The sequence below is a fragment of the Podarcis cretensis genome (assembly GCF_951804945.1).
Source record: "Podarcis cretensis genome assembly, chromosome: 8".
NCBI classification, from domain to species: Eukaryota; Metazoa; Chordata; class Lepidosauria; order Squamata; family Lacertidae; genus Podarcis; species Podarcis cretensis.
Window position 1 is genome coordinate 41,783,046 of NC_137177.1, and position 18,200 is coordinate 41,801,245.

Sequence of the window (18,200 nt, forward strand, 5' to 3'; positions counted from 1 at the left end):
AAGCAATTAAGATCACATATTTCCATAGCTGTTGGCTGATTTCGACATTTTTGTATGTCTTTCTTACTGTATTTTATGGGTGTGTGTTTTTTTTTAAAAATGAATAGAAGTATATAAATATTTTAATAAAGAGCAGTCAATCACAGCAAAACAAACAAACAAAACAAACAAACAACCCTCTACCTTGTTTGAGAGGCCAGCTGCTTAGTATACTTTTGGAATGAGATTTTGGCGTTTTCCTGGAAAAAAACAACCACCTGCTGTCTCCAATAAGGGGAGGTCTGCCTTGTAAATGATGTTAACATGTGGTTTTCATAAGTCTTTCATGCCATCTGTCATTCTGTGGACAGCCTTGGGCAGCAAGTGTCTCAGGAATCGCGCTGCCAGTGCATCAGAGGTCAAGGATAGCTCTCACAGCCTCGGTTTAAAGCATTACTGGCAGGGCTGTAATGACTGCACTCCTAAGAAAAAGTCGGCCCTGCAGAAAAGTTTAAGAGAAAGAGGGTTGGATTTTTTTATTTCTTAATGCTGGGTGGGTTGCCCTTACAAGTGATGTTCCTTTAGGAGCTGCACTGCCTCTCTGCATCCTTGCTTCTGCAACTCCATGATACCAATTGAACCTCTATTTTTATCCAACAGGATATTAAAAACACAAGAAAACATCGAACATTAAACAGTTCCCTAAACAAGGCTGCCTTCAGATGTCTTCTAAAAGTCAGGTGGTTGTTTATTTCCTTGACATCTGATGGGAGAGCATTCCACAGGATGGGCGCCACCACCAAGAAGGCCCTCTGCCTGGTTACCTCGCAGTGAGGGAACCGCCAGAAGACCCTCGGAGCTGGACCTCAGTGTCTGGGCTGAACGATGGGGGTGGAGGCGCTCCTTCAAGTATACTGGGCCGAGGCCATTTAGGGCTTTAAAGGTCAGCACATTTAAAACAGCACAATTAACAGGATAGTAAAACATTCTCATATCTCCATATTGGGAAGGTTAAGGAGTATTGGTTAGGGCAGGGTTGGGGAACCTTCCGTCTGCAGGTAAAATTTGGTCTGCCAAGCCTCCCCGTTTGGCCTATGAGGCCATTTGAGGTAAGCCATGCCCACTTGCCTACTCCTGTTGTCGTATATTTCAGGTGTGGGCCAGCTAAGGCAGGGCTTGGCCCAAAGGGACTTTCCAGGCACCACCTACTGTAAGTGCCATCAAAACCTCCTGCACAACACTTCCCAAGAGCACCTGGCAACCAGCGGGTTGTCAGGTGCTTGGAAAGCGCTGCGCAAAGTGCCCTGCAAGCTCTGTTTGTGGCACCTGGGAAGCACTGAGCACATCAAATCCCTGCTCAGCCATGACGCTCATTGGGTGCCCTTGGGCGCCAGTCACTGCCTCCCAGCCTAACCTACTTCACAGGGTTGTTAGGATAAAACGGAGAGAGGGGAGACCTATGTGCACTGCCTGGAGCTCTGTGGAGAAAAGGTGGCATTTAAATGCAATAAGTAAATAAATAACAACGATTGAACAGAAAGGCAGCAATGCTCTTTCTTTTAAAGAAAGAATTCCCCTTCAAGAGCCACTGGGAACTTCCAGGTTCTCATGGAAAGAGCAACATATAAACTGTTTATTCTCCCCTCCCCACCCTGGGGTTTGCTTTTATGTTATTTTATTTCAGAATTCTACCTCTCCCTTGCTGAGTCACTGACAAGGAATTCTTGGGCAGAGGCAGCAGAAATCGCTAACGGTTACCTTGACTTGGGGTGGGAGAAAGTCACTCCTTTCTCAACAGTGCAGTAGTAAAATTAACTATCTGGGGCAGGGGGGCGGGTGTTGGGGGAGGGATGCAAGTGTAAATGTGCAGTGGGAAATTTAGATTTCTCCATGTTTGTTTTGGACACATTTTGTTTCACTTGTTGTGCCGTATGCTGATCTTTTCATATGCAAAGTCATCTTGTCTTTTTAATTAGTGAGCAAAAGGATGCTACGATTACTAAGAGCTAGCATGGGTTTCTCAAAAACAAGCCATGCTAGATGAATCACATTTCTTTTTTTGATAAGAGTTACAAGCTGGGTGGATCAGGGGAATGTGGTGGGCGTGGCATATCTTGATTTCAGTAAGGCCTTACACAAAGTCCCTCATGATGTTCTTGCAGAGAAGCTGGTAAATTGTGGCCTAGAGGATGCTACTATTAGCTGGATTTGGAGCCAGTTGACTTACTGAACCTAACAAGGGGTCACTAATAGTTCCTGTCTTCTGAGGGGCTCAACCTGTGGTAAACAAAAATTGCCCTTTTTCCTTATGGGGTATCCAAGAGCCCATATAGAGTCCTTACATAGGTTCCCTATTGGTAGGAAAGAATAACAGAGGCCAACCAGAGAATATTGAGAAGCAAAGCAGCTAGTAAGCTTGATCTTTATTGATCTGTTGCAACAGGGTGCTCCCCTCACCCACAGGAGAGGAGGAGGAACCCAGAAAAATGGTGTGCAAAGCCTTATAAAGACTTTTGAAATTGCCACCCTGTAGATCAAGACCACCCCCAGAAACATCATACATACATCACAGAAAAGGTGGTTTAAACAGAAATTTGAATGTTGTTTATCTCCTGTCTAGCAGGTTACTTGATTGGATTGCCTTGGGAGCCTGGCCAATCTTTTGTAATGATAAATACTTAGTTCCTGGGCCATGTCACAGGCTCACACCCTATTCAAACACAGACATACCCTTAAGATAGGGTTTGTGAAGGAAAAGACAATGGGGAGGCTTTTCCATTTTCCTTTGACCTTGCAGAGAAAACATTTGGTCAGTTTGGGACAGTTCGATTCGAGAAAACATTTGGTCAGTTTGGGACAGTTTGGGAATCAAAATGGTTCCAGGTCGGTCTTCCTGTGCTGATCTATGTATGTGCGGTTATGAACATTACCATATATCTAAGACCTCAAAATTCCTATCATAGACCTATCTTTCCCAGCTTTGTGTTGTTTGCAAAGGTGATCAAGATTCACCCCAACCCTTTATAGAAGTCAGGGAAAAGAACCTTTTTCAGCTGAGAACCTCAGACATGGATTTTTAAAATGGTGAGAAGTACCAGGGCAAGGCAGAACCCTGCAATGACCCACTCAAAACCTTCCTTCAATGCCCTGGTTTATGGAGTTTCCTTACAGCTCAATAGGGCCATCTGATTCTGATGCTACTTCACTGGTGTTTGTAAAAAAAAAAAAAAAAAAAAAAAAAAGTGCCCCCTCCCCTCCCCTGCGCACATTGACTTGCTAGATCCTTCCCCCCTTCCAACTTTTGACACAGCACATGAATGAGGCCTCCTTTTTATATGAGTGGCAAAAACGGTGGGGCAAGGAGTGTTTAAAATCAGGCACAACTTCCTTTTGTGTAAGCCTCCCTCCCCTTGCTTTAAAAAACAACAACCTTGTACTGAATACAAGGAAGTGACTTCATGGTTTCAGAAAGCAAACAGAGTTTATGGGGACTTCCTGTTGCAGACGCCTTCATTGTGACCTTTGAGAGTGTGACTGATCTCTTTGTGCCTGGGAGGAAAGGAGAGAGCACATGGTGGCTTGAGCAGGCAGAAGAAGAAAGCACATCTAGGGGCTCCTGGTACGTATGATGCAAAATACTCTTTCCTGGGTATACAACTGCTTAGCAGAGGAATGGTGCTTCCCTCTCCATCCTTGAGGTGGCTAAAAATAACGTGAGCATTTCTACTCAGTCTTACTTTTTCGAGAGCCGTAGTTCTGCATGAGAGCCAGTGTGGTGTAGTGGTTAAGAGCGATAGACTCGTAATCTGGGGAACCTTTCCCGTCTCCGCTCCTCCACATGCAGCTGCTGGGTGACCTTGGGCCAGTCACACTTCTCTGAAGTCTCTCAGCCCCACTCACCTCACAGAGTGTTTGTTGTGGAGGAGGAAGGGAAAGGAGAATGTTAGTCGTTTTGAGACTCCTTCTGGTAGTGATAAAGCGGGATATCAAATCCAAACTATTTTCCATTCTGCCAAATGCAGCCACCCAGTGCCAGGAACAGAGGAACTTATTTTGCATGCAAGAACTCCTAGATATCATCTCCAGGTATGGCTTGGAGATAGGCAGCCTGAGACTCAAGGCAGACAATACTGAGATGGATGGACCAAAGGTCTGACTCAGTATAAGGCAACTTCATCCGAGCCTCTCTCAGAAGGGACACCTAGAAAAGGCCTTCAGGTGAAGGTTGAAGGGTCCTGGGAGGTTCATACTGAGAGATTTAGGCCAAAATATATTTGGGTCCCGAGCTAAAAGGTTGTTTCACCTCCTTTAATCCCTGCACTCTGCAAGTAAGGGCTTCCTGAAGATACTATCTTATCAGGAGATCTGTTCCACACAGTACTATGTAGGAAGTGAGCCTTTAGTGTTGTAGCACCTGCCCTTGGAATGCCATCCCATTAAATATTAGGCGACATCTTTGCTGTCTTTTCAGCAGCTACTGAAGACCAGCTTCTTTCAATGAGCCTTTTAAAGCAGGGCTATTTTTCCCAGTCTGTGTCTGTCCTGGAGTTGTACTTGCTGCCCTGGGTCCCTTTGGGAGGAAGGGCCAGATATAAATTTAGTAAATAAATAAGTAAAAAAAAACCAAACCAAGGTAATTTGCAACAGTATCATTCCAAATGAGATCAGGTTCTAGTCCTAATGTGACTACTTAACTCATTGGCATTTATTTCTGCATTCAAAGCATCTGCCCTCCCACTGAGCTAGGGAGCAGGCCACCCAGTGTTGAACATTCATGTTTTGAATTTGGATGGGTTCAGCTTTCCTTCTGAATTTAATTTCTTTTTTAAAAAAATATAATTTTTATTAACAGGCCAATCAAATCACATTATTTCCAAATCACATTAGTTCCAAATTATACAGCCAAATTTTTAAATTTTTGTTGGGGGTACCCATACTTTAAGCTCCGAAAAGGTGTCCAAACATCACTTATATTGCTGCTTTAATTAGACAATTCTATCCAGTTCTGTCCAGATAGTCTCTTTGTTACTTTCCTCATCTTCGTGTTGTTATCATATATTCCTTTCTTTGCGATCTCTGATAATCTTCACAAGCGGGTTGAAAACAAACATCCTCTGTGTGGGTTTTACACTCTCCAAAAATCATATCACATAAGGACAGCTGCCATTTCCACACCTCCGTAAAGAGACTTTCCCTCGGTCTGTCCGTTGATTTTCCCAGGCTTGCCAGACATATCTCAGAGGGCTCTGCCAAGGTCTAGATCACATTCCTATAAGCATTCACATTCCAATGACCCTGGTCCTCCACCCCCATCCTTCTTAGGCAAGCCTGTCTCGGCGAGACGCCATTTGAAAATGCATCATAAAACTTTCCTCCGTTCTCCGATGTTTACCAATCCTCTCTTTGATTGATAATTCACTCCACACAGTTCTTGAATTCCTGCTTGTGATTAATAAACGATTCTTCTTTCTGGGGTGGAGGGTTATTAATACTCACATAAGGCAAAGAAAAAGAAAAGTTTTTTCCTCCACCCTCCTTTCCGTTTCGCACCAAACATACCAGTCTTTTCATGGTGATTCATCACTTGATTTATTTGTCCCGCCCGTCGCTCCGCTCCCAGAGATCCATTAATCAGCAGTCTTAACTCCCAATCTTCACTTGATGTATGTGCTTTAGCTTCTTTCCAATTATATATTTCCAATTATAAGTTTCGAGCTAAAGCAACCAGTGCGCTGATTGGAGACAGCGTCCGGGAAGAGCCGACTTCACACAAGGGCTTGTGCCAAGTGTCCACACCCTCTTATTTCAAATCCGGGGGTGAATTATGGACACCGCTGGCAAGGCAGTCCCCCCCATTTCCTTGGGGGGGCCAGGAAGACTGCATACGTCCTATAGCAGCCTCTTAATTACCTCGTGTGGGTCGGAGAGATGTTATTGTCGGCCATCTTCCAATGCGCCCCCTGGTGGCCCCCTCCTTCTGAATTTAATTTCACCTCCATCTAGGATAGCTGCAGATGGAACCTGCAGCAAAAGCAACAAGCAGTTGATAAGGGAGGTGGCTTCCTTTAGGATTTGACAACAAACACTGAATAGGGAACTCTTGTGGATATTCGTATGATTCCTCCTGCCTGACCTTTTACTGAATGATGTCATTGATTCTCTATCTGCCTCCAAGGCTTAGTGCACACAACCAGGTTGCCGACTGATGGAGTAACTTTGCCCTCTTGATATTCGTACAATGACATGTTCTTGTGAAGGGTGTCCACGTGATAAGTTCATAAGTTATTGCATGAAATGTTTTACCTGATGACCTAACTGTGTGTAGCCCCTTTTCACAATACTAATTTGCCTGCTCAGAGTCATGTCCATTAACTTCAGTGGGTCTGAGTAGGACTAGCATTGGGTACCACCATTGGCATTTTTCACCTCGGGAATAACGCATCATTTATTGTGGTGTTTTCCTGGACTCCTTCACGTGATTTCTGCTTATTTCATAGACTGATGTTTGTTCATCTTGCGTGCGTTTGTTTTCCAGCAAAGAAAGCTACATTCCCAAATTTGCAACCAGCTGCCCTAGGAGAATGCCGGTGTTGGCCCCCGACGCTTGGAGCTACATCCCTGAAGAAATCCTGGCCAATATATTTTACTACTTGCCTCTTAAAGATCGGCACACAGTATTCCATGTGTGCCGGCCCTGGGCTGCGGCAGTTTCTACCAGCTCCGTCTGGAGTTTTACAGAGGTCAGGTAAGAAGGGAGAGCTTAAAGTGCAGCCTCTGTTTGAAGGTCTCCTGTGAAGGAGAGGCCACCACCTCCTGAGGAAGCCTATCAAGTGCCTCTTCCCATTTGGAAGCTTATCCTGTTGTGCTGCTAATGGTTCTAGTGGAGCAGAAGTTGTCTACAGTGTCAGATCTTTATCACCTCACCCCAAGAGGCCAGTTTTCAAGTGAGGGGTGTGGAGAACAACCCACTTGTCCATGTTTGATGGTATCTTGACATCAAATGATTGGCAGGTGGGTTGTCCTACCCGTATGCAGACATTGGCCCAAGGTGATGGCGTGGGTGGGACCTGCCACCCAAGCAAGACTGAACTCCCTCATCAATTCAGTCTTGCTTCTTGCAAGGTTTGGGCTCTCTAGCCAGTTCTCAGCAGAGAGCTGGGGCCACCTGAGGCTTTCTGTAGGCTGACAAGGCTTCTACTGCAGCCACCCCTTGCCCTCCTTGAGGAGCTGGTTGTGCTGGCTTAAAGGTTCCTTGGCCAATTTCATAGCTGCTGACTTCTGCAATGTGGAAAGGATGGGGGCCTTGTCCATGAGGAAGTTGGGACAGCCACAGCCTCAGGTTTGGAGGGCCTAGGGGGGAGTCCTGAGGTTCTTCCACCCCACCTCCAGCCGCCCCACTGACTGGAGATTTCCTTCTCATCTGTATCTTCCTCAGGGAAGTTTGAGGAGTCTGAAAACCCATATCAGAGAGCCTATATCAATGAGCGCATTCCTGATACTTTGGATCACTATGAGTTTCTATTGAATTGTATTAATGCTGTGATGAATTTGGGATTTTTTTTATTTTTGCTTTATATGCTACTGTGCTTTTGATATTACTCTAGTGATTGTCATGTTCATTAGTTTTTAAAGCGATTGTTTTTCTTGAGAGCTGCTTTGAGCTCAACATTTGTTGTTGGAAAAGCAGGATGCAAATATTAAACTGAATTTTTTTTTTAAAAAAACCCATCATTTTTTGTCCAGTTGCAGCACAGAGGATGAAGATGCCGAAGGCACTTTGCAGAGCTTGCACCAGTTTCTGAGCCACATCAAACACCTGAAGATAGCCTTTGATCAGTCTCAGGAGAAAACCCAGAGGAACGTCACTCAGATTTTGGACATGCTGGCCAAGCAGAACCACAAGTTGCAGGCTCTGTGCATTGTGTGCAAAGGAGAAAACCCCCTTTTCTATTCCGGGCAAGACATCATTCAGAGCATCCGGAGAATCTGCCAGAGCCAGAATAAGACCAACCTTCAGCTTATTGATTTCCGGCAAATGCCTTTCACTCTGGACGACGGGCTCATTCAGCTGATTGCATCCAGCAGTCCAAATCTGCATACCCTGTTCATCAACAACCGCACCCTGGTTTGCAACGTCAAGCCAGAGACGATCTGTGAGGTTCTGAGGGTTTGTCCTAAATTATCTACCCTGGGGGTCTACTATGCCAGCCTGTCTGAGGATGTTTTTCAGGAACTGGTAAAGTCAAATCGAGGGCACTTCAAGTGCCTGGATATTTTCTGCGAGCGCCTGGACAAGTACATCCCCGTCATCCCAGAAGAGCTTTGGGCTATGGTTTGTGAGAGATATCCACAGCTGCAGGTGGAGATGGAGTTCGACCACACAGTCCCTGCGTGGAAGATCCCTCGGATTCTAAAGCCCAATATTCCCGTAACCAGTTTGCAGCTGAACACTTACACGTACATGGTGAACCAGATTCGGTTTGCCACCAGCAACTACAGCAAGACTCTGGAAAGGCTGGTCATCCGCACTACGCCATCTGATGACCTCAACTCCTCGCTAACAGATCTAGCCAAAAAGTGTGTGCATCTGAAAGAGGTCCACTGTTACTGTGTGGTTAGCCCAGCCGTGGTACAGGCCTTTCTTTTACACTGCAAGGGTTTGAGAAGGTACACTCTAAAGGTCACCACGGGACGCAGCACTTGGAAACCAACAATAATCCAGTGATTTTCCATCTGCAGTAAAGGCACATTCACACCTATCCTCTCGGACAGTAGCAGTTTAGGCCTTTGGTAGTGTCTGGGGTGTACATTTCAGTACTGTCTGCACCACTGAGGCTGCAATCCTAGCTCTGCTAACCTCTGAGTAAACCCCACTTACTTACTCCAGAGTTGGCATGGTTAGGATTCTGGTGCAATTCCATTTCCTCTCACTTTGTTGCTAAATTTACTGCTGGAGTAGGCAACTGCTCAGGAGTAAGGTGGGTAAACACAGAATCCAAATAGAATTACACACTTACTTCTCAGCTGATATGGCTAAGATTGTGCTGCAAGTGCTACTGTATTCAGTGGGGCTTACTCCCAGGTAAGTACGGTTAGGACTGCATCCTAAGTCCCATTACCTATTAGTGTGAACAAATCACAGTCTTTGCCCTAGAAACAGGTGAACAATGTTTACAGAGTGGCATATATTTTTCAGATTCTTGCAAAATCATAGCACTTTAAATCTGTGATATGATCATAATTCACAATAAATATTTGTATACGAAATACAGTGTTTTTATAGTTCTGCTTAATAATATTCATATGGGGATTTTTTTGTCAGAAATATGACTATCGTGCAGCTTGGACCCCCTCTCTCAAGTTCAAATCCTCTTCATCGGGGTGGTGTCAGGGAAGATCAGAAATTATTATTTTTATTCAATTTACCGGTATATGCTGTCCTTTATCAAAAGATCCCTGGGCAGTGTACAACATTAAGAACACATTTTATGGACCATCATCATAAAAACACAATCATAGCTGTCAACCGTCCCTTATTTGGCGGGAAAGTCCCTTATCCCAGCGCTATGTCCTGCTGTTGTCCCTTATTGATGATGTCCCTTAAATTTCCCGGGTTTCAAAGGAAGCAGCTCCTCTCCCTCCCTCCCTGCCAGCCAGGGAGGAGGGAGGCTCCAACTGTGTTGCTTGGCTGTGTTGCTCACCCAATAAGGAGTCTAAGAACGACTGGGGGGTGGAGCTTGCATGCCTTGTGCCGATCAAATTGGCCGCGTTGCCTGGGGACTCGCCTTTGCTCAGCGCTTCCCAGCAGAGAGGTGATGGTGGTTTCCCTTGCTACATCCCCTTTGCCAGGTTGCTGTACTGTGGGAACAACCGCTTGAGGCTTCTTTTGGCTGCTGGCTGGGCTTTCTGCCTTTGGCTCGGAGGGGCTCAGAAGTTGAACATACCTGTGCTTGGAAAATCCCTTATTTTGGCTGCTGATCCCTTATTTTCAAGGCTGCTGGTCAGTTATTTTCAAATCTGTAACTTGACAGCTATGAACACAATACAAAACACAATGATAGGCAGCATAATGATAAAACAATCGTGACAACAGCCCCATCCCTTTAACAGGCCATAGATTATTTAATGGCCAGATGCCTGGATAAAGAGGAATGTTATTGCCTGGTGCCTAAAGACATGTAATAATGGTGCAAGAGGAGCTTTTTCTTGGTTTGTAAGCTGGACTCAGTTCCCATTAGCCTTTGTAAGCATGACTCATGGCCGGGGATGATGGGAGTTGGAGTGGAGTCTAGCATCCTGGGGGGGAGGGGCACAAGTGCCCAAGTAGTCTAAACTAAACTAAAAAGCTTCTAAATTTAAACGAAAAGGGGGGGGGGGCGGGGAACACATTGGAGGCATACAAGAATGGTGTAAAGGCACAAGGGGGCGCTGCAGCCTAACAAACGAGGATTAAGGAATCCTTCAAAGCCAAGCTCACATTCTCCTGTTGCCCCCATGATGTGTAAGGCTTCCTTCCCCCTAACTGAGGCAAGAAGTCTCGGGAACATCATCCCCACCTGATGCAAGCGGGGAGCTGGGCTTGTGCTCAATATAATTAATCATCACATATGCGAGGTGCCATCAGTCCTTTGAATAAAACAGCAAATATTATCATGACGAGCTACTTCTATGTAAGCCACACCTGGCTTATTTATTCCCCTGGTAGGCAGAGATAGAACTGCCCTGGCCAGGAGCAATGTATTTAAACTATCATAGATAATATCCATTATCCAAACATCCAGAGTTTTCTTTAAATACAAAATAAGAACTCCTGCAAAGTGCAAGTTCCTGTTGTACAGAGAAAAAGACGGGGTTGGGGAAGAACACAACAGGACTTGTTTCCGAGAAGAGACAGAGCGGATCGTTGCAATGTGCTCTGCACATGGCTGCCCTTGGAGACAACTCAAAATGGCCCAAAATGCAGCGGCCAGATTATTGGCTGGGTTTGCCTTGGGACGTGTATAATCCCTTGCTCCAAAACAGCTGCACTGGCTGTCAATTTGTTTCTACGCAGAAGTAAGCTCCACTGAGTTCCATGGGGTTTACTCTCAAGTAAGTATCTACTGGACTAATAAAAATTGGCTCTGCATCTATTTTCTTCTGAATGCTAAAAATGTGTTTCACTTTTGTGGTTGCACCCCTAAATGTCCCACCCCTCAACAATGATTGCGAAGCCTCCAAGCAGTGCTACATTTATGTACGGTTGTACCTCGGGTTAAGAACTAGTGACAATTTGTTGTTGGGAAAGGACAGCTGGACATATAAAGGGCCCCATTACCTTCAGTAGTTTAGGGCTTCATCAAACCTAAATCCGGCCCTGCCTTCAAGTACAGCCGGAGCCGCCCTCACCACCCTTTTCTGAGGTGGGCACAAAACAAATTACAGCATCTGACCAAAGTTTGCTTTGTTTCTTTTCTACCGTCCTCTCGGCGTAGCGACCCCTCGTGGTCAATTCCTGTTGCCCGGAAGCGACAGAGTTAACTCTTCAGGTGAGGCGCTTCTTTCACCCTCCATCCCCCCCCCCCGCCCCGCGCACGCGTACTTCAGGCTGCCGCCTCGCGGTCAGGTGTTAATTGCGCGCAGGTGTGGCGGGAAAGGCACGCGGAGCTCCGGCTGAAAAAAAGCGCGCGCGGCGCGCCGTGCTCACTGCGTTCTGGGCTGCTGCTGGGCGCGGGGTGGGCGTCGTTGCAGTCGCTCGCTCTTCAGGTTGCTGCAAGCGACGCTGTTGGCCGGGCTTCCCTGCTGTGCTTCCGAAATTAAGGTGAAGGGTTTTTTCAGGGAAAGTGTGCCGTTTGTTTTCTGGACGTTTCCGACTCGCTTCTGTCTAAGACGGATTCAGTGCTTGCTCCTGTCAGGTTTCCCTAACACGCTGAGTGGCATGAAATGGGCAGCCCTGCAGAATTATAAACCAAACGATAATTTCATATTGTGTAATTTCTGTGAACCTGGACGGAAGGAAACTCGGAAGCTCCTTTAGATGGCTGTGTGCCTTCTAAGGGCTGAGGTACTTTGGGCTCTCCCCCGAAAATATTTGAGGGGGCCGCCCCCCCCCAAAAAAGTTGGTGGGTGTTGCCATTCAAATAGTGCATGTGTGCCGTGTCATGTGATCAATTTTTGTGGGGTGGGACTTACCTGGCTCTCCATCCCCACCCGCCAATATTTTATTCAAGTTGGCACCCTTGGGTGTGTGTGTGACATCGCTTCAGCAATTATTCCCTTTATTGCTATTTATTTAATGGGCAAGCTCTCTCAAGTGGTTTACATAAAATGCAATTGAAGTTTCTCTGTGTGGTTGGAGTCACTGGACTGCTTCTCTGGAGTTTTAAGTCATTCTGCTTCAGCCTTGGGTGACCTTGGCTTAGTCACTGGCTTTCAGCCCAGCCTACCTCATAGAGCTATAGATCAGGGGTCAGCAGACTTTTTCAGCAGGGGGCCGGTCCACTGTCCCTCAGACCTTGTGGGGGGCTGGACTATATTTTGGGGAAAAAATGAACAAATTCCTATGCCCCACAAATAATCCAGAGATGCATTTTAAATACAGTGGTACCTCTGGTTACAGACGCTTCAGGTTACAGACTCCGCTAACCCAGAAACAGTACCTCGGGTTAAGAACTTTGCTTCAGGATGAGAACAGAAATCGCATGCTGCGGGCACGGCAGCAGCGGGAGGCCCCATTAGCTAAAGTGGTACCTCAGGTTAAGAACAGTTTCAGGTTAAGAACAGACCTCCAGAATGAATTAAGTTCTTAACCCGAGGTACCACTGTAAAAGCACACATTCTACTCATGTAAAAACACCAGGCAGGCCCCACAAATAACCCAAAGATGCATTTTAAATAAAAGGACACATTCTACTCATGTAAAAACACGCTGATTCCCAGACTGTCCGTGGGCCGGATTTAGAAGGTGATTGGGCCGGATCTGGCCCCCGGGCCTTAGTTTGCCTACCCATGCTGTAGATGAAGATGGAGAGGACTAGAACCTTTTGTGCCACCTTGAATTCCTTGGGGGTAAAGGTGGACTATAGATGTAATAACTCCTTCCTCTCCCATCTGATCCATGCTTTACAACTTGTCATTTTAGTTTCACCCCACCGCTTCAGAAAGCGTGCATGCAATCTGACTTAGAAATACAATGCCTCAGGTTTTAAATTTGGAAGATGTATTTGGACGAATTTTGACGCTGTTCCATCCTTGACCTTTCAGGTAGGGCTTGCAGTAGTCACATCCTGGGAAACGTGTGGAGCTGCTGCCAGTCAGTGTTGACAGTACTGAACTGATGCCCTTCATCTTTGGGAAATTGTCTTTCAGTGAGGAAGGCGGCACTCTAGAGTCTTCAGTCAGCTGTTCCAGAGGATGCCTAAGCTGGCGAAAGTCCTTTGGAACTGTATCCCAGGAGAAATTCTGGCCCACATATTTTCCTTCTTGCCTGCCAGAGACAGATACAACGTTGTGCATGTGTGTGAGCGCTGGGCCGCAGAAGTGCATTCCAGTTCTGTTTGGGATTTTACAGAAATCGGGTAAGAGGCAGCATTTGCAGCTGGTTGCTTGTAGAGTCAAAAAGGAACATGTACGTTGTTGACCTTTCCTGCTAACAACCGTGTGTGTGTGTGTGTGTGTGTGTGTTACTGTTGTTGATGATGATGATGTAGTTTTCATCAGGCACCAGTTAGCATGGTAAGCCATTAAGGATGCTGAGAGTTGTAGCCAGACAACATCTGGAACGCCACAGGTTCCCTGGCTCAAAGCCGCCTTCTCATTCTCTGCTGGAAGGCACATGCTTGTTCTCTCCTCCACAAGTTCGGTCAGTATGGACTTAAAGGTGAATGAGACTCTCAGTAGTCATACGCACGCAAACCCCGCCCCCAATCTCCCCTTCTTGTTGTCAAGGGCACTTCCCAGCCAAGGAATGCACACATCAGATACTGTAGTTAAGTATTGTCAAAAATAATACAGGCGCTTCTACAGCTCTGGATATCTACGCACTCCAATTTAGCACCTGGGCAGCTTAGTGCTCTGTGGAGCACTTGCAGCAACTGGGTGGGGGGCACTCCCCCTGTACCAGTTTATGTGCCTTCCTCTGACAGGCTGCATGTATGGAGACTGCACCTGTGTGGAAACTTCCTCTGCTCATCACTTTTCAATTCCCTCCTAGTTCTGGGGTACAGTGGTGCACGAGAGAGTGGGAAGCACCTGGCCCTTGCATTTGCCTGACCTGCCTCTTCCCCCCCCCTGTACTTCTGACCCATCCTGTGCTCCACCCTCCAGCTTCTAAGCTTCCCCTGCCTCTGATTCTTGCCTCCTGGCTGATGCATGTTCCCATATACCAGTGGCCCCCTCTCCTGTGCCAGACTCCAGCCTACCTGCTCCCAGGGAGCACTCGGCAGTGGCCTGCCAGTCCCTGACACTTGCTATAGGTGTAATGAAAGACATTGGGACACCTTCACAGGTGTATTGAAATGGTGAGAGTACTTCCTGGAAAGCCAGATCCTAGGAATTTGGCAAAGGTCCCCAATTAACTGAAAAGTACAAAAATTGTTTATGAATGTTTTTTTGCACCTCGCAGTAAAAACACGGTGTGTGTCATAATAGAGGACAGTGTTCTAGTGCAGGATTAAATCAAGCTGCGCAGAGAGGATATTGTAACTGGTGGGTTCCATTTCCTGCATGGTTTTGAGTGCACATTTGCAGTAGTGTCCACAAACAAGCATTTATTTTTGCTCACAGAATGTGCAAACTCTATTTGCTAGAGGTGTCTGATTATAATACAAGGATAGTTGGTCCTCCCTGACTCATTCTAACCTGGAAAGCTGAAACATGCTCCAAGCCACACTGTTTATACCTAGAAAAATCCAAATTAGCTTTAAGTGTACATTTCTCCCTCTAAAAGGGGGGGGCACAAAGTATACCTGAAAATGGTTAAAGCTCAGACTTAATAGTTGGTCAAACTATTATGCTTACAGGCTGACCTTGGGACAGTCACAATATATCTCAGCTGAACCCACCTCACAGGGTTGTTCTGAGGGTAAAATGAAGGGGGCAGGGAAGAAACAACATGGATATTGCCTCAAGCTCCTTGGAAGAAAGGCTATTAAACATAGTTAAATAAAAGGTTGCTGGGTGGGGGGGGGGGTGATGCTACAGCTGTAGAGTTGTCTAACTTGCTCCTAGATCTAGAAGAAATGCAAATTAGTCAGTTTTCCAGAGAGGAATATTAGAAGTGTTCATCTGCTGCAACTCAAATTCAGCACTGCAGGAGTTCATGGCTTCTCTCCAACCTCTTATTTCAGTTTTGACACAGAGGATGAGGACGACGAGTGCCTGTTGCAGTGGCTACAGCCGTTCCTAGGCCTCATCAGACACCTGCAGTTGGTGGTTGAGCAGTCCCTGGACCTGAACCGGAGACAAGCCACAGGCATCTTGGACACGTTGGCTTGTCGGAGCTGCAGGTTGCAGGGGCTCTGTATTGTATGCCTGGGAATAAGCCCCTATTTCTATTCCGGCCAAGATGTCCTGCATAGCATCCGGAGTATCTGCCAGAGCAGGAATGGGATTGATCTCCAGTATATTGACTTCCGGCAAATGCCTTTCACTCTGGACAATGGGACTGTTCAGATGATTGCATCCAGCAGCCCAAACCTGCACACCTTCTTCATCAACAACCAAGCACCTGGTCCAATGATTCTCAAGCCAGACACCATCTCTGATGTTCTGAGGACCTGCCCTAAGTTATCTGCCTTGGGGGTCTGCTATGCCAGCTTATCTGAGAAGATGTTTTGGGAACTGCTGAAACCGAACAGAGGGCCGTTCCGGTTTCTGGACCTTTTCTATGAAGGCCTGGACGTCAACATTCCCAAAGAGCTTTGGGCTATGGTGAGTGAGAAGCACCCACAGTTCCGCGTGAGGCTGGAGTTTGCTCCAACAGTCCCTATAAGGAAGATGCTTGTGGTACTGAAGCCAACCATCCCCGTGGCCGCTTTGCATTTTGACACACCTCTGCACATGGCCGATCAGGTTAAGTTCATTGCCAGCACCTACAGCAGGACTTTGGAGAGGCTGGTCCTTTACAACGCCCCCTCTGCTGACCTCAACGCTTCACTAATAGAACTGGCAGGAAAGTGTGTGCATCTGAAAGAGGTTCACTGTTACTCTGCAGTTAGCGAAGCAGTGGTAGAAGCTTTTATTTTACACTGCCCAGGTTTGAAAAAATACACCCTGTCAGCACAGAAGTTCTCTTTTGATATTCCACCAGCAGTCGTTCCATGATTTGACCAAAATGAGAGTTCATGCACACTTGTGCCCTGAAAGAGCAGCAACATTATTTGATATAAACAGCATAAAAGTACTCTGTTGCTGTTTCCACTGAGTCTCCTGTTCCAGAGCCACAATATGGACACAGATTAAAAACAGTTGAAGATAAAAGCATACTACTTGAAATCAGTGTGAATAACACTGAAGTCTCTCTTAGTCTCCTGGATATGGGATATTTTAAATTTTATACAACTGCAGATTTTAGTATCCCCCCTGCAACTCAGACATCACAGATAGCATTTATCACAGTTCACCAAGATCTGCACATAAAACAATTTTAAACACTTTACTTGATATTCTATTTTGGTAAGAACCTAACTTTATTTTGCAGTGTATATTCTCAACCATAGTAAGTCCAAGGTGGTGTGATGGTTCAAGGGGCAGAAATGAGCAGGAGCTCTCTTGTCCTACAGTTGACTGACAGAGGTTTGTAAAAGGTCTGTTTGTGTTAGTTACTTTTAAGCTTTGTTGCTTAAACAAAGCCTTGTTTTTTAAAGCCTTGCCAAGAAGGAAACATGTTCTTCATTCACTGTATGTCAGTCACTTTCTGGACTCTGGTGGCAATACCATTCCAAACTCCCCTACCATAGGGTTTTAGCAGAACTCATTTTGTATGGAGCTAAGTTCTATTCCAGAGTAGACACATCAAAATTAATGGATGTGACTAAATGGAGTCCTGTAATTTAATGGGTCTACTTTGAGGTAGAACTGAGCTACATGCAACCCAGGGTTTAGAAGTATGCTAGCCAAAGACTGCAGCTCTGATCTGGAGATCTGACTTATCTTCAGGAGTGTCTCTGATCCAGGATAGTCAAAGTGTCAGGTCACTATTTCAGTTTCTGAGAATTTTGAGGTCTACCTGGTTAGGGTGCCAATTATCTTCCTTGTCAAGAGGATGGCTGCCTGGAATGGCAGCACCACAGGCTGAAATCCTATAGATGCAGCTCTCCCATAAAGATGGGGGTATGGGCAAATAGCACTTTTTGAATTTCTGCTGTGGCAGCAGACGTGGGTGCACATTACTTTCTAGTGGGAACTGATGCACGTATCTCCATCCAGAAATGGTGTCCAGACACCCAAGCTTTGGACATAATTTCTGGATGGAATTACATGCATCAGTTCCCACTATGGAAGATAGGTGGGGATAACACAGTCATTGAGTTCTTCCCATCTCTCTGCCTTCCGTATGTAACTGGGAGTTTGGGACATCTGCTTAGGGCTCTTGCATTTGCAGATCATGGCTCTGAAACCAGCTGAGTCCAAGGTTCCTGCAGTCAATTAGGGCTTATCCACACTTACCTTTTGCCCTGAGCTTTCCCCATGAAAACCCACTCTTTAGAGCGGAATTGGAGTAAACTTCAATTCGGGTTTTACACAGATTGATGTTTACTCTGATTGAGCGTTAAAGAGTGCGTTTTTGCAAGGAGAGCTCTGGAGTAACAAAGGGGGGGGGCGCTCAGACATGGAGCTTTAAATCACATAATGTGCCTGGAAAGAGCAGAGGAACGGTAAGTGTGGATAAGCCCTTACCTGATGGCTGGATGGAGGAAGAGCTGCTTGTGAGCAGGGGCATCAGATGCAGAGGGTAGACTCTGAGGCACATACAGGGATGATGTTCACCGCCTCAACTGTCAGTCACTCTGCCTAGTGACACTAGTCTCCAGGTGGCACACCTTCAATTCTGCTACTGTGAATTGTCTCTATTGTAATAAATACTTTGAAACATTTTCCTTACTGTTGGAATTCTCCTTGCTGTGTTTGTCCTCTTGGAAACTACAAGAAAAGCAGCCTAGAAGCTGAAAGAACAAATGAAATAAAACTTAAGGTGGCCTTCAGGTAGGTCTGCTTCCACTATCGCTTCCTCCAAGTTGTGC

General features: G+C 46.0%; 1 protein-coding gene across 1 annotated transcript; it reads left to right on the forward strand.

The window, feature by feature from the left end:
• Positions 1-1,856: 1,856 nt before the first annotated feature.
• Positions 1,857-18,060, forward strand: FBXL8 (F-box and leucine rich repeat protein 8). The gene is made up of 5 exons (XM_079989386.1): positions 1,857-3,598; positions 6,515-6,724; positions 7,723-8,700; positions 13,335-13,535; positions 15,306-18,060. Exons 1-5 carry the CDS (start codon positions 3,438-3,440, stop codon positions 16,279-16,281), a joined length of 2,526 nt encoding a protein of 841 aa, XP_079845512.1. The 5' UTR covers positions 1,857-3,437; the 3' UTR covers positions 16,282-18,060.
• The last annotated feature ends 140 nt before the right edge of the window (positions 18,061-18,200 follow it).

Bases quoted from the DNA above. Each gene is read 5' to 3' on its own strand.
- FBXL8 (XM_079989386.1), top strand. From the start codon at position 3,438: ATGGTTTCAGAAAGCAAACAGAGTTTATGGGGACTTCCTGTTGCAGAC. The intron at 3,599-6,514 runs GTACGTATGATG...TTTGTTTTCCAG, and splicing joins AGCACATCTAGGGGCTCCTG to CAAAGAAAGCTACATTCCCA. The intron at 6,725-7,722 runs GTAAGAAGGGAG...TTTTTTGTCCAG, and splicing joins TGGAGTTTTACAGAGGTCAG to TTGCAGCACAGAGGATGAAG.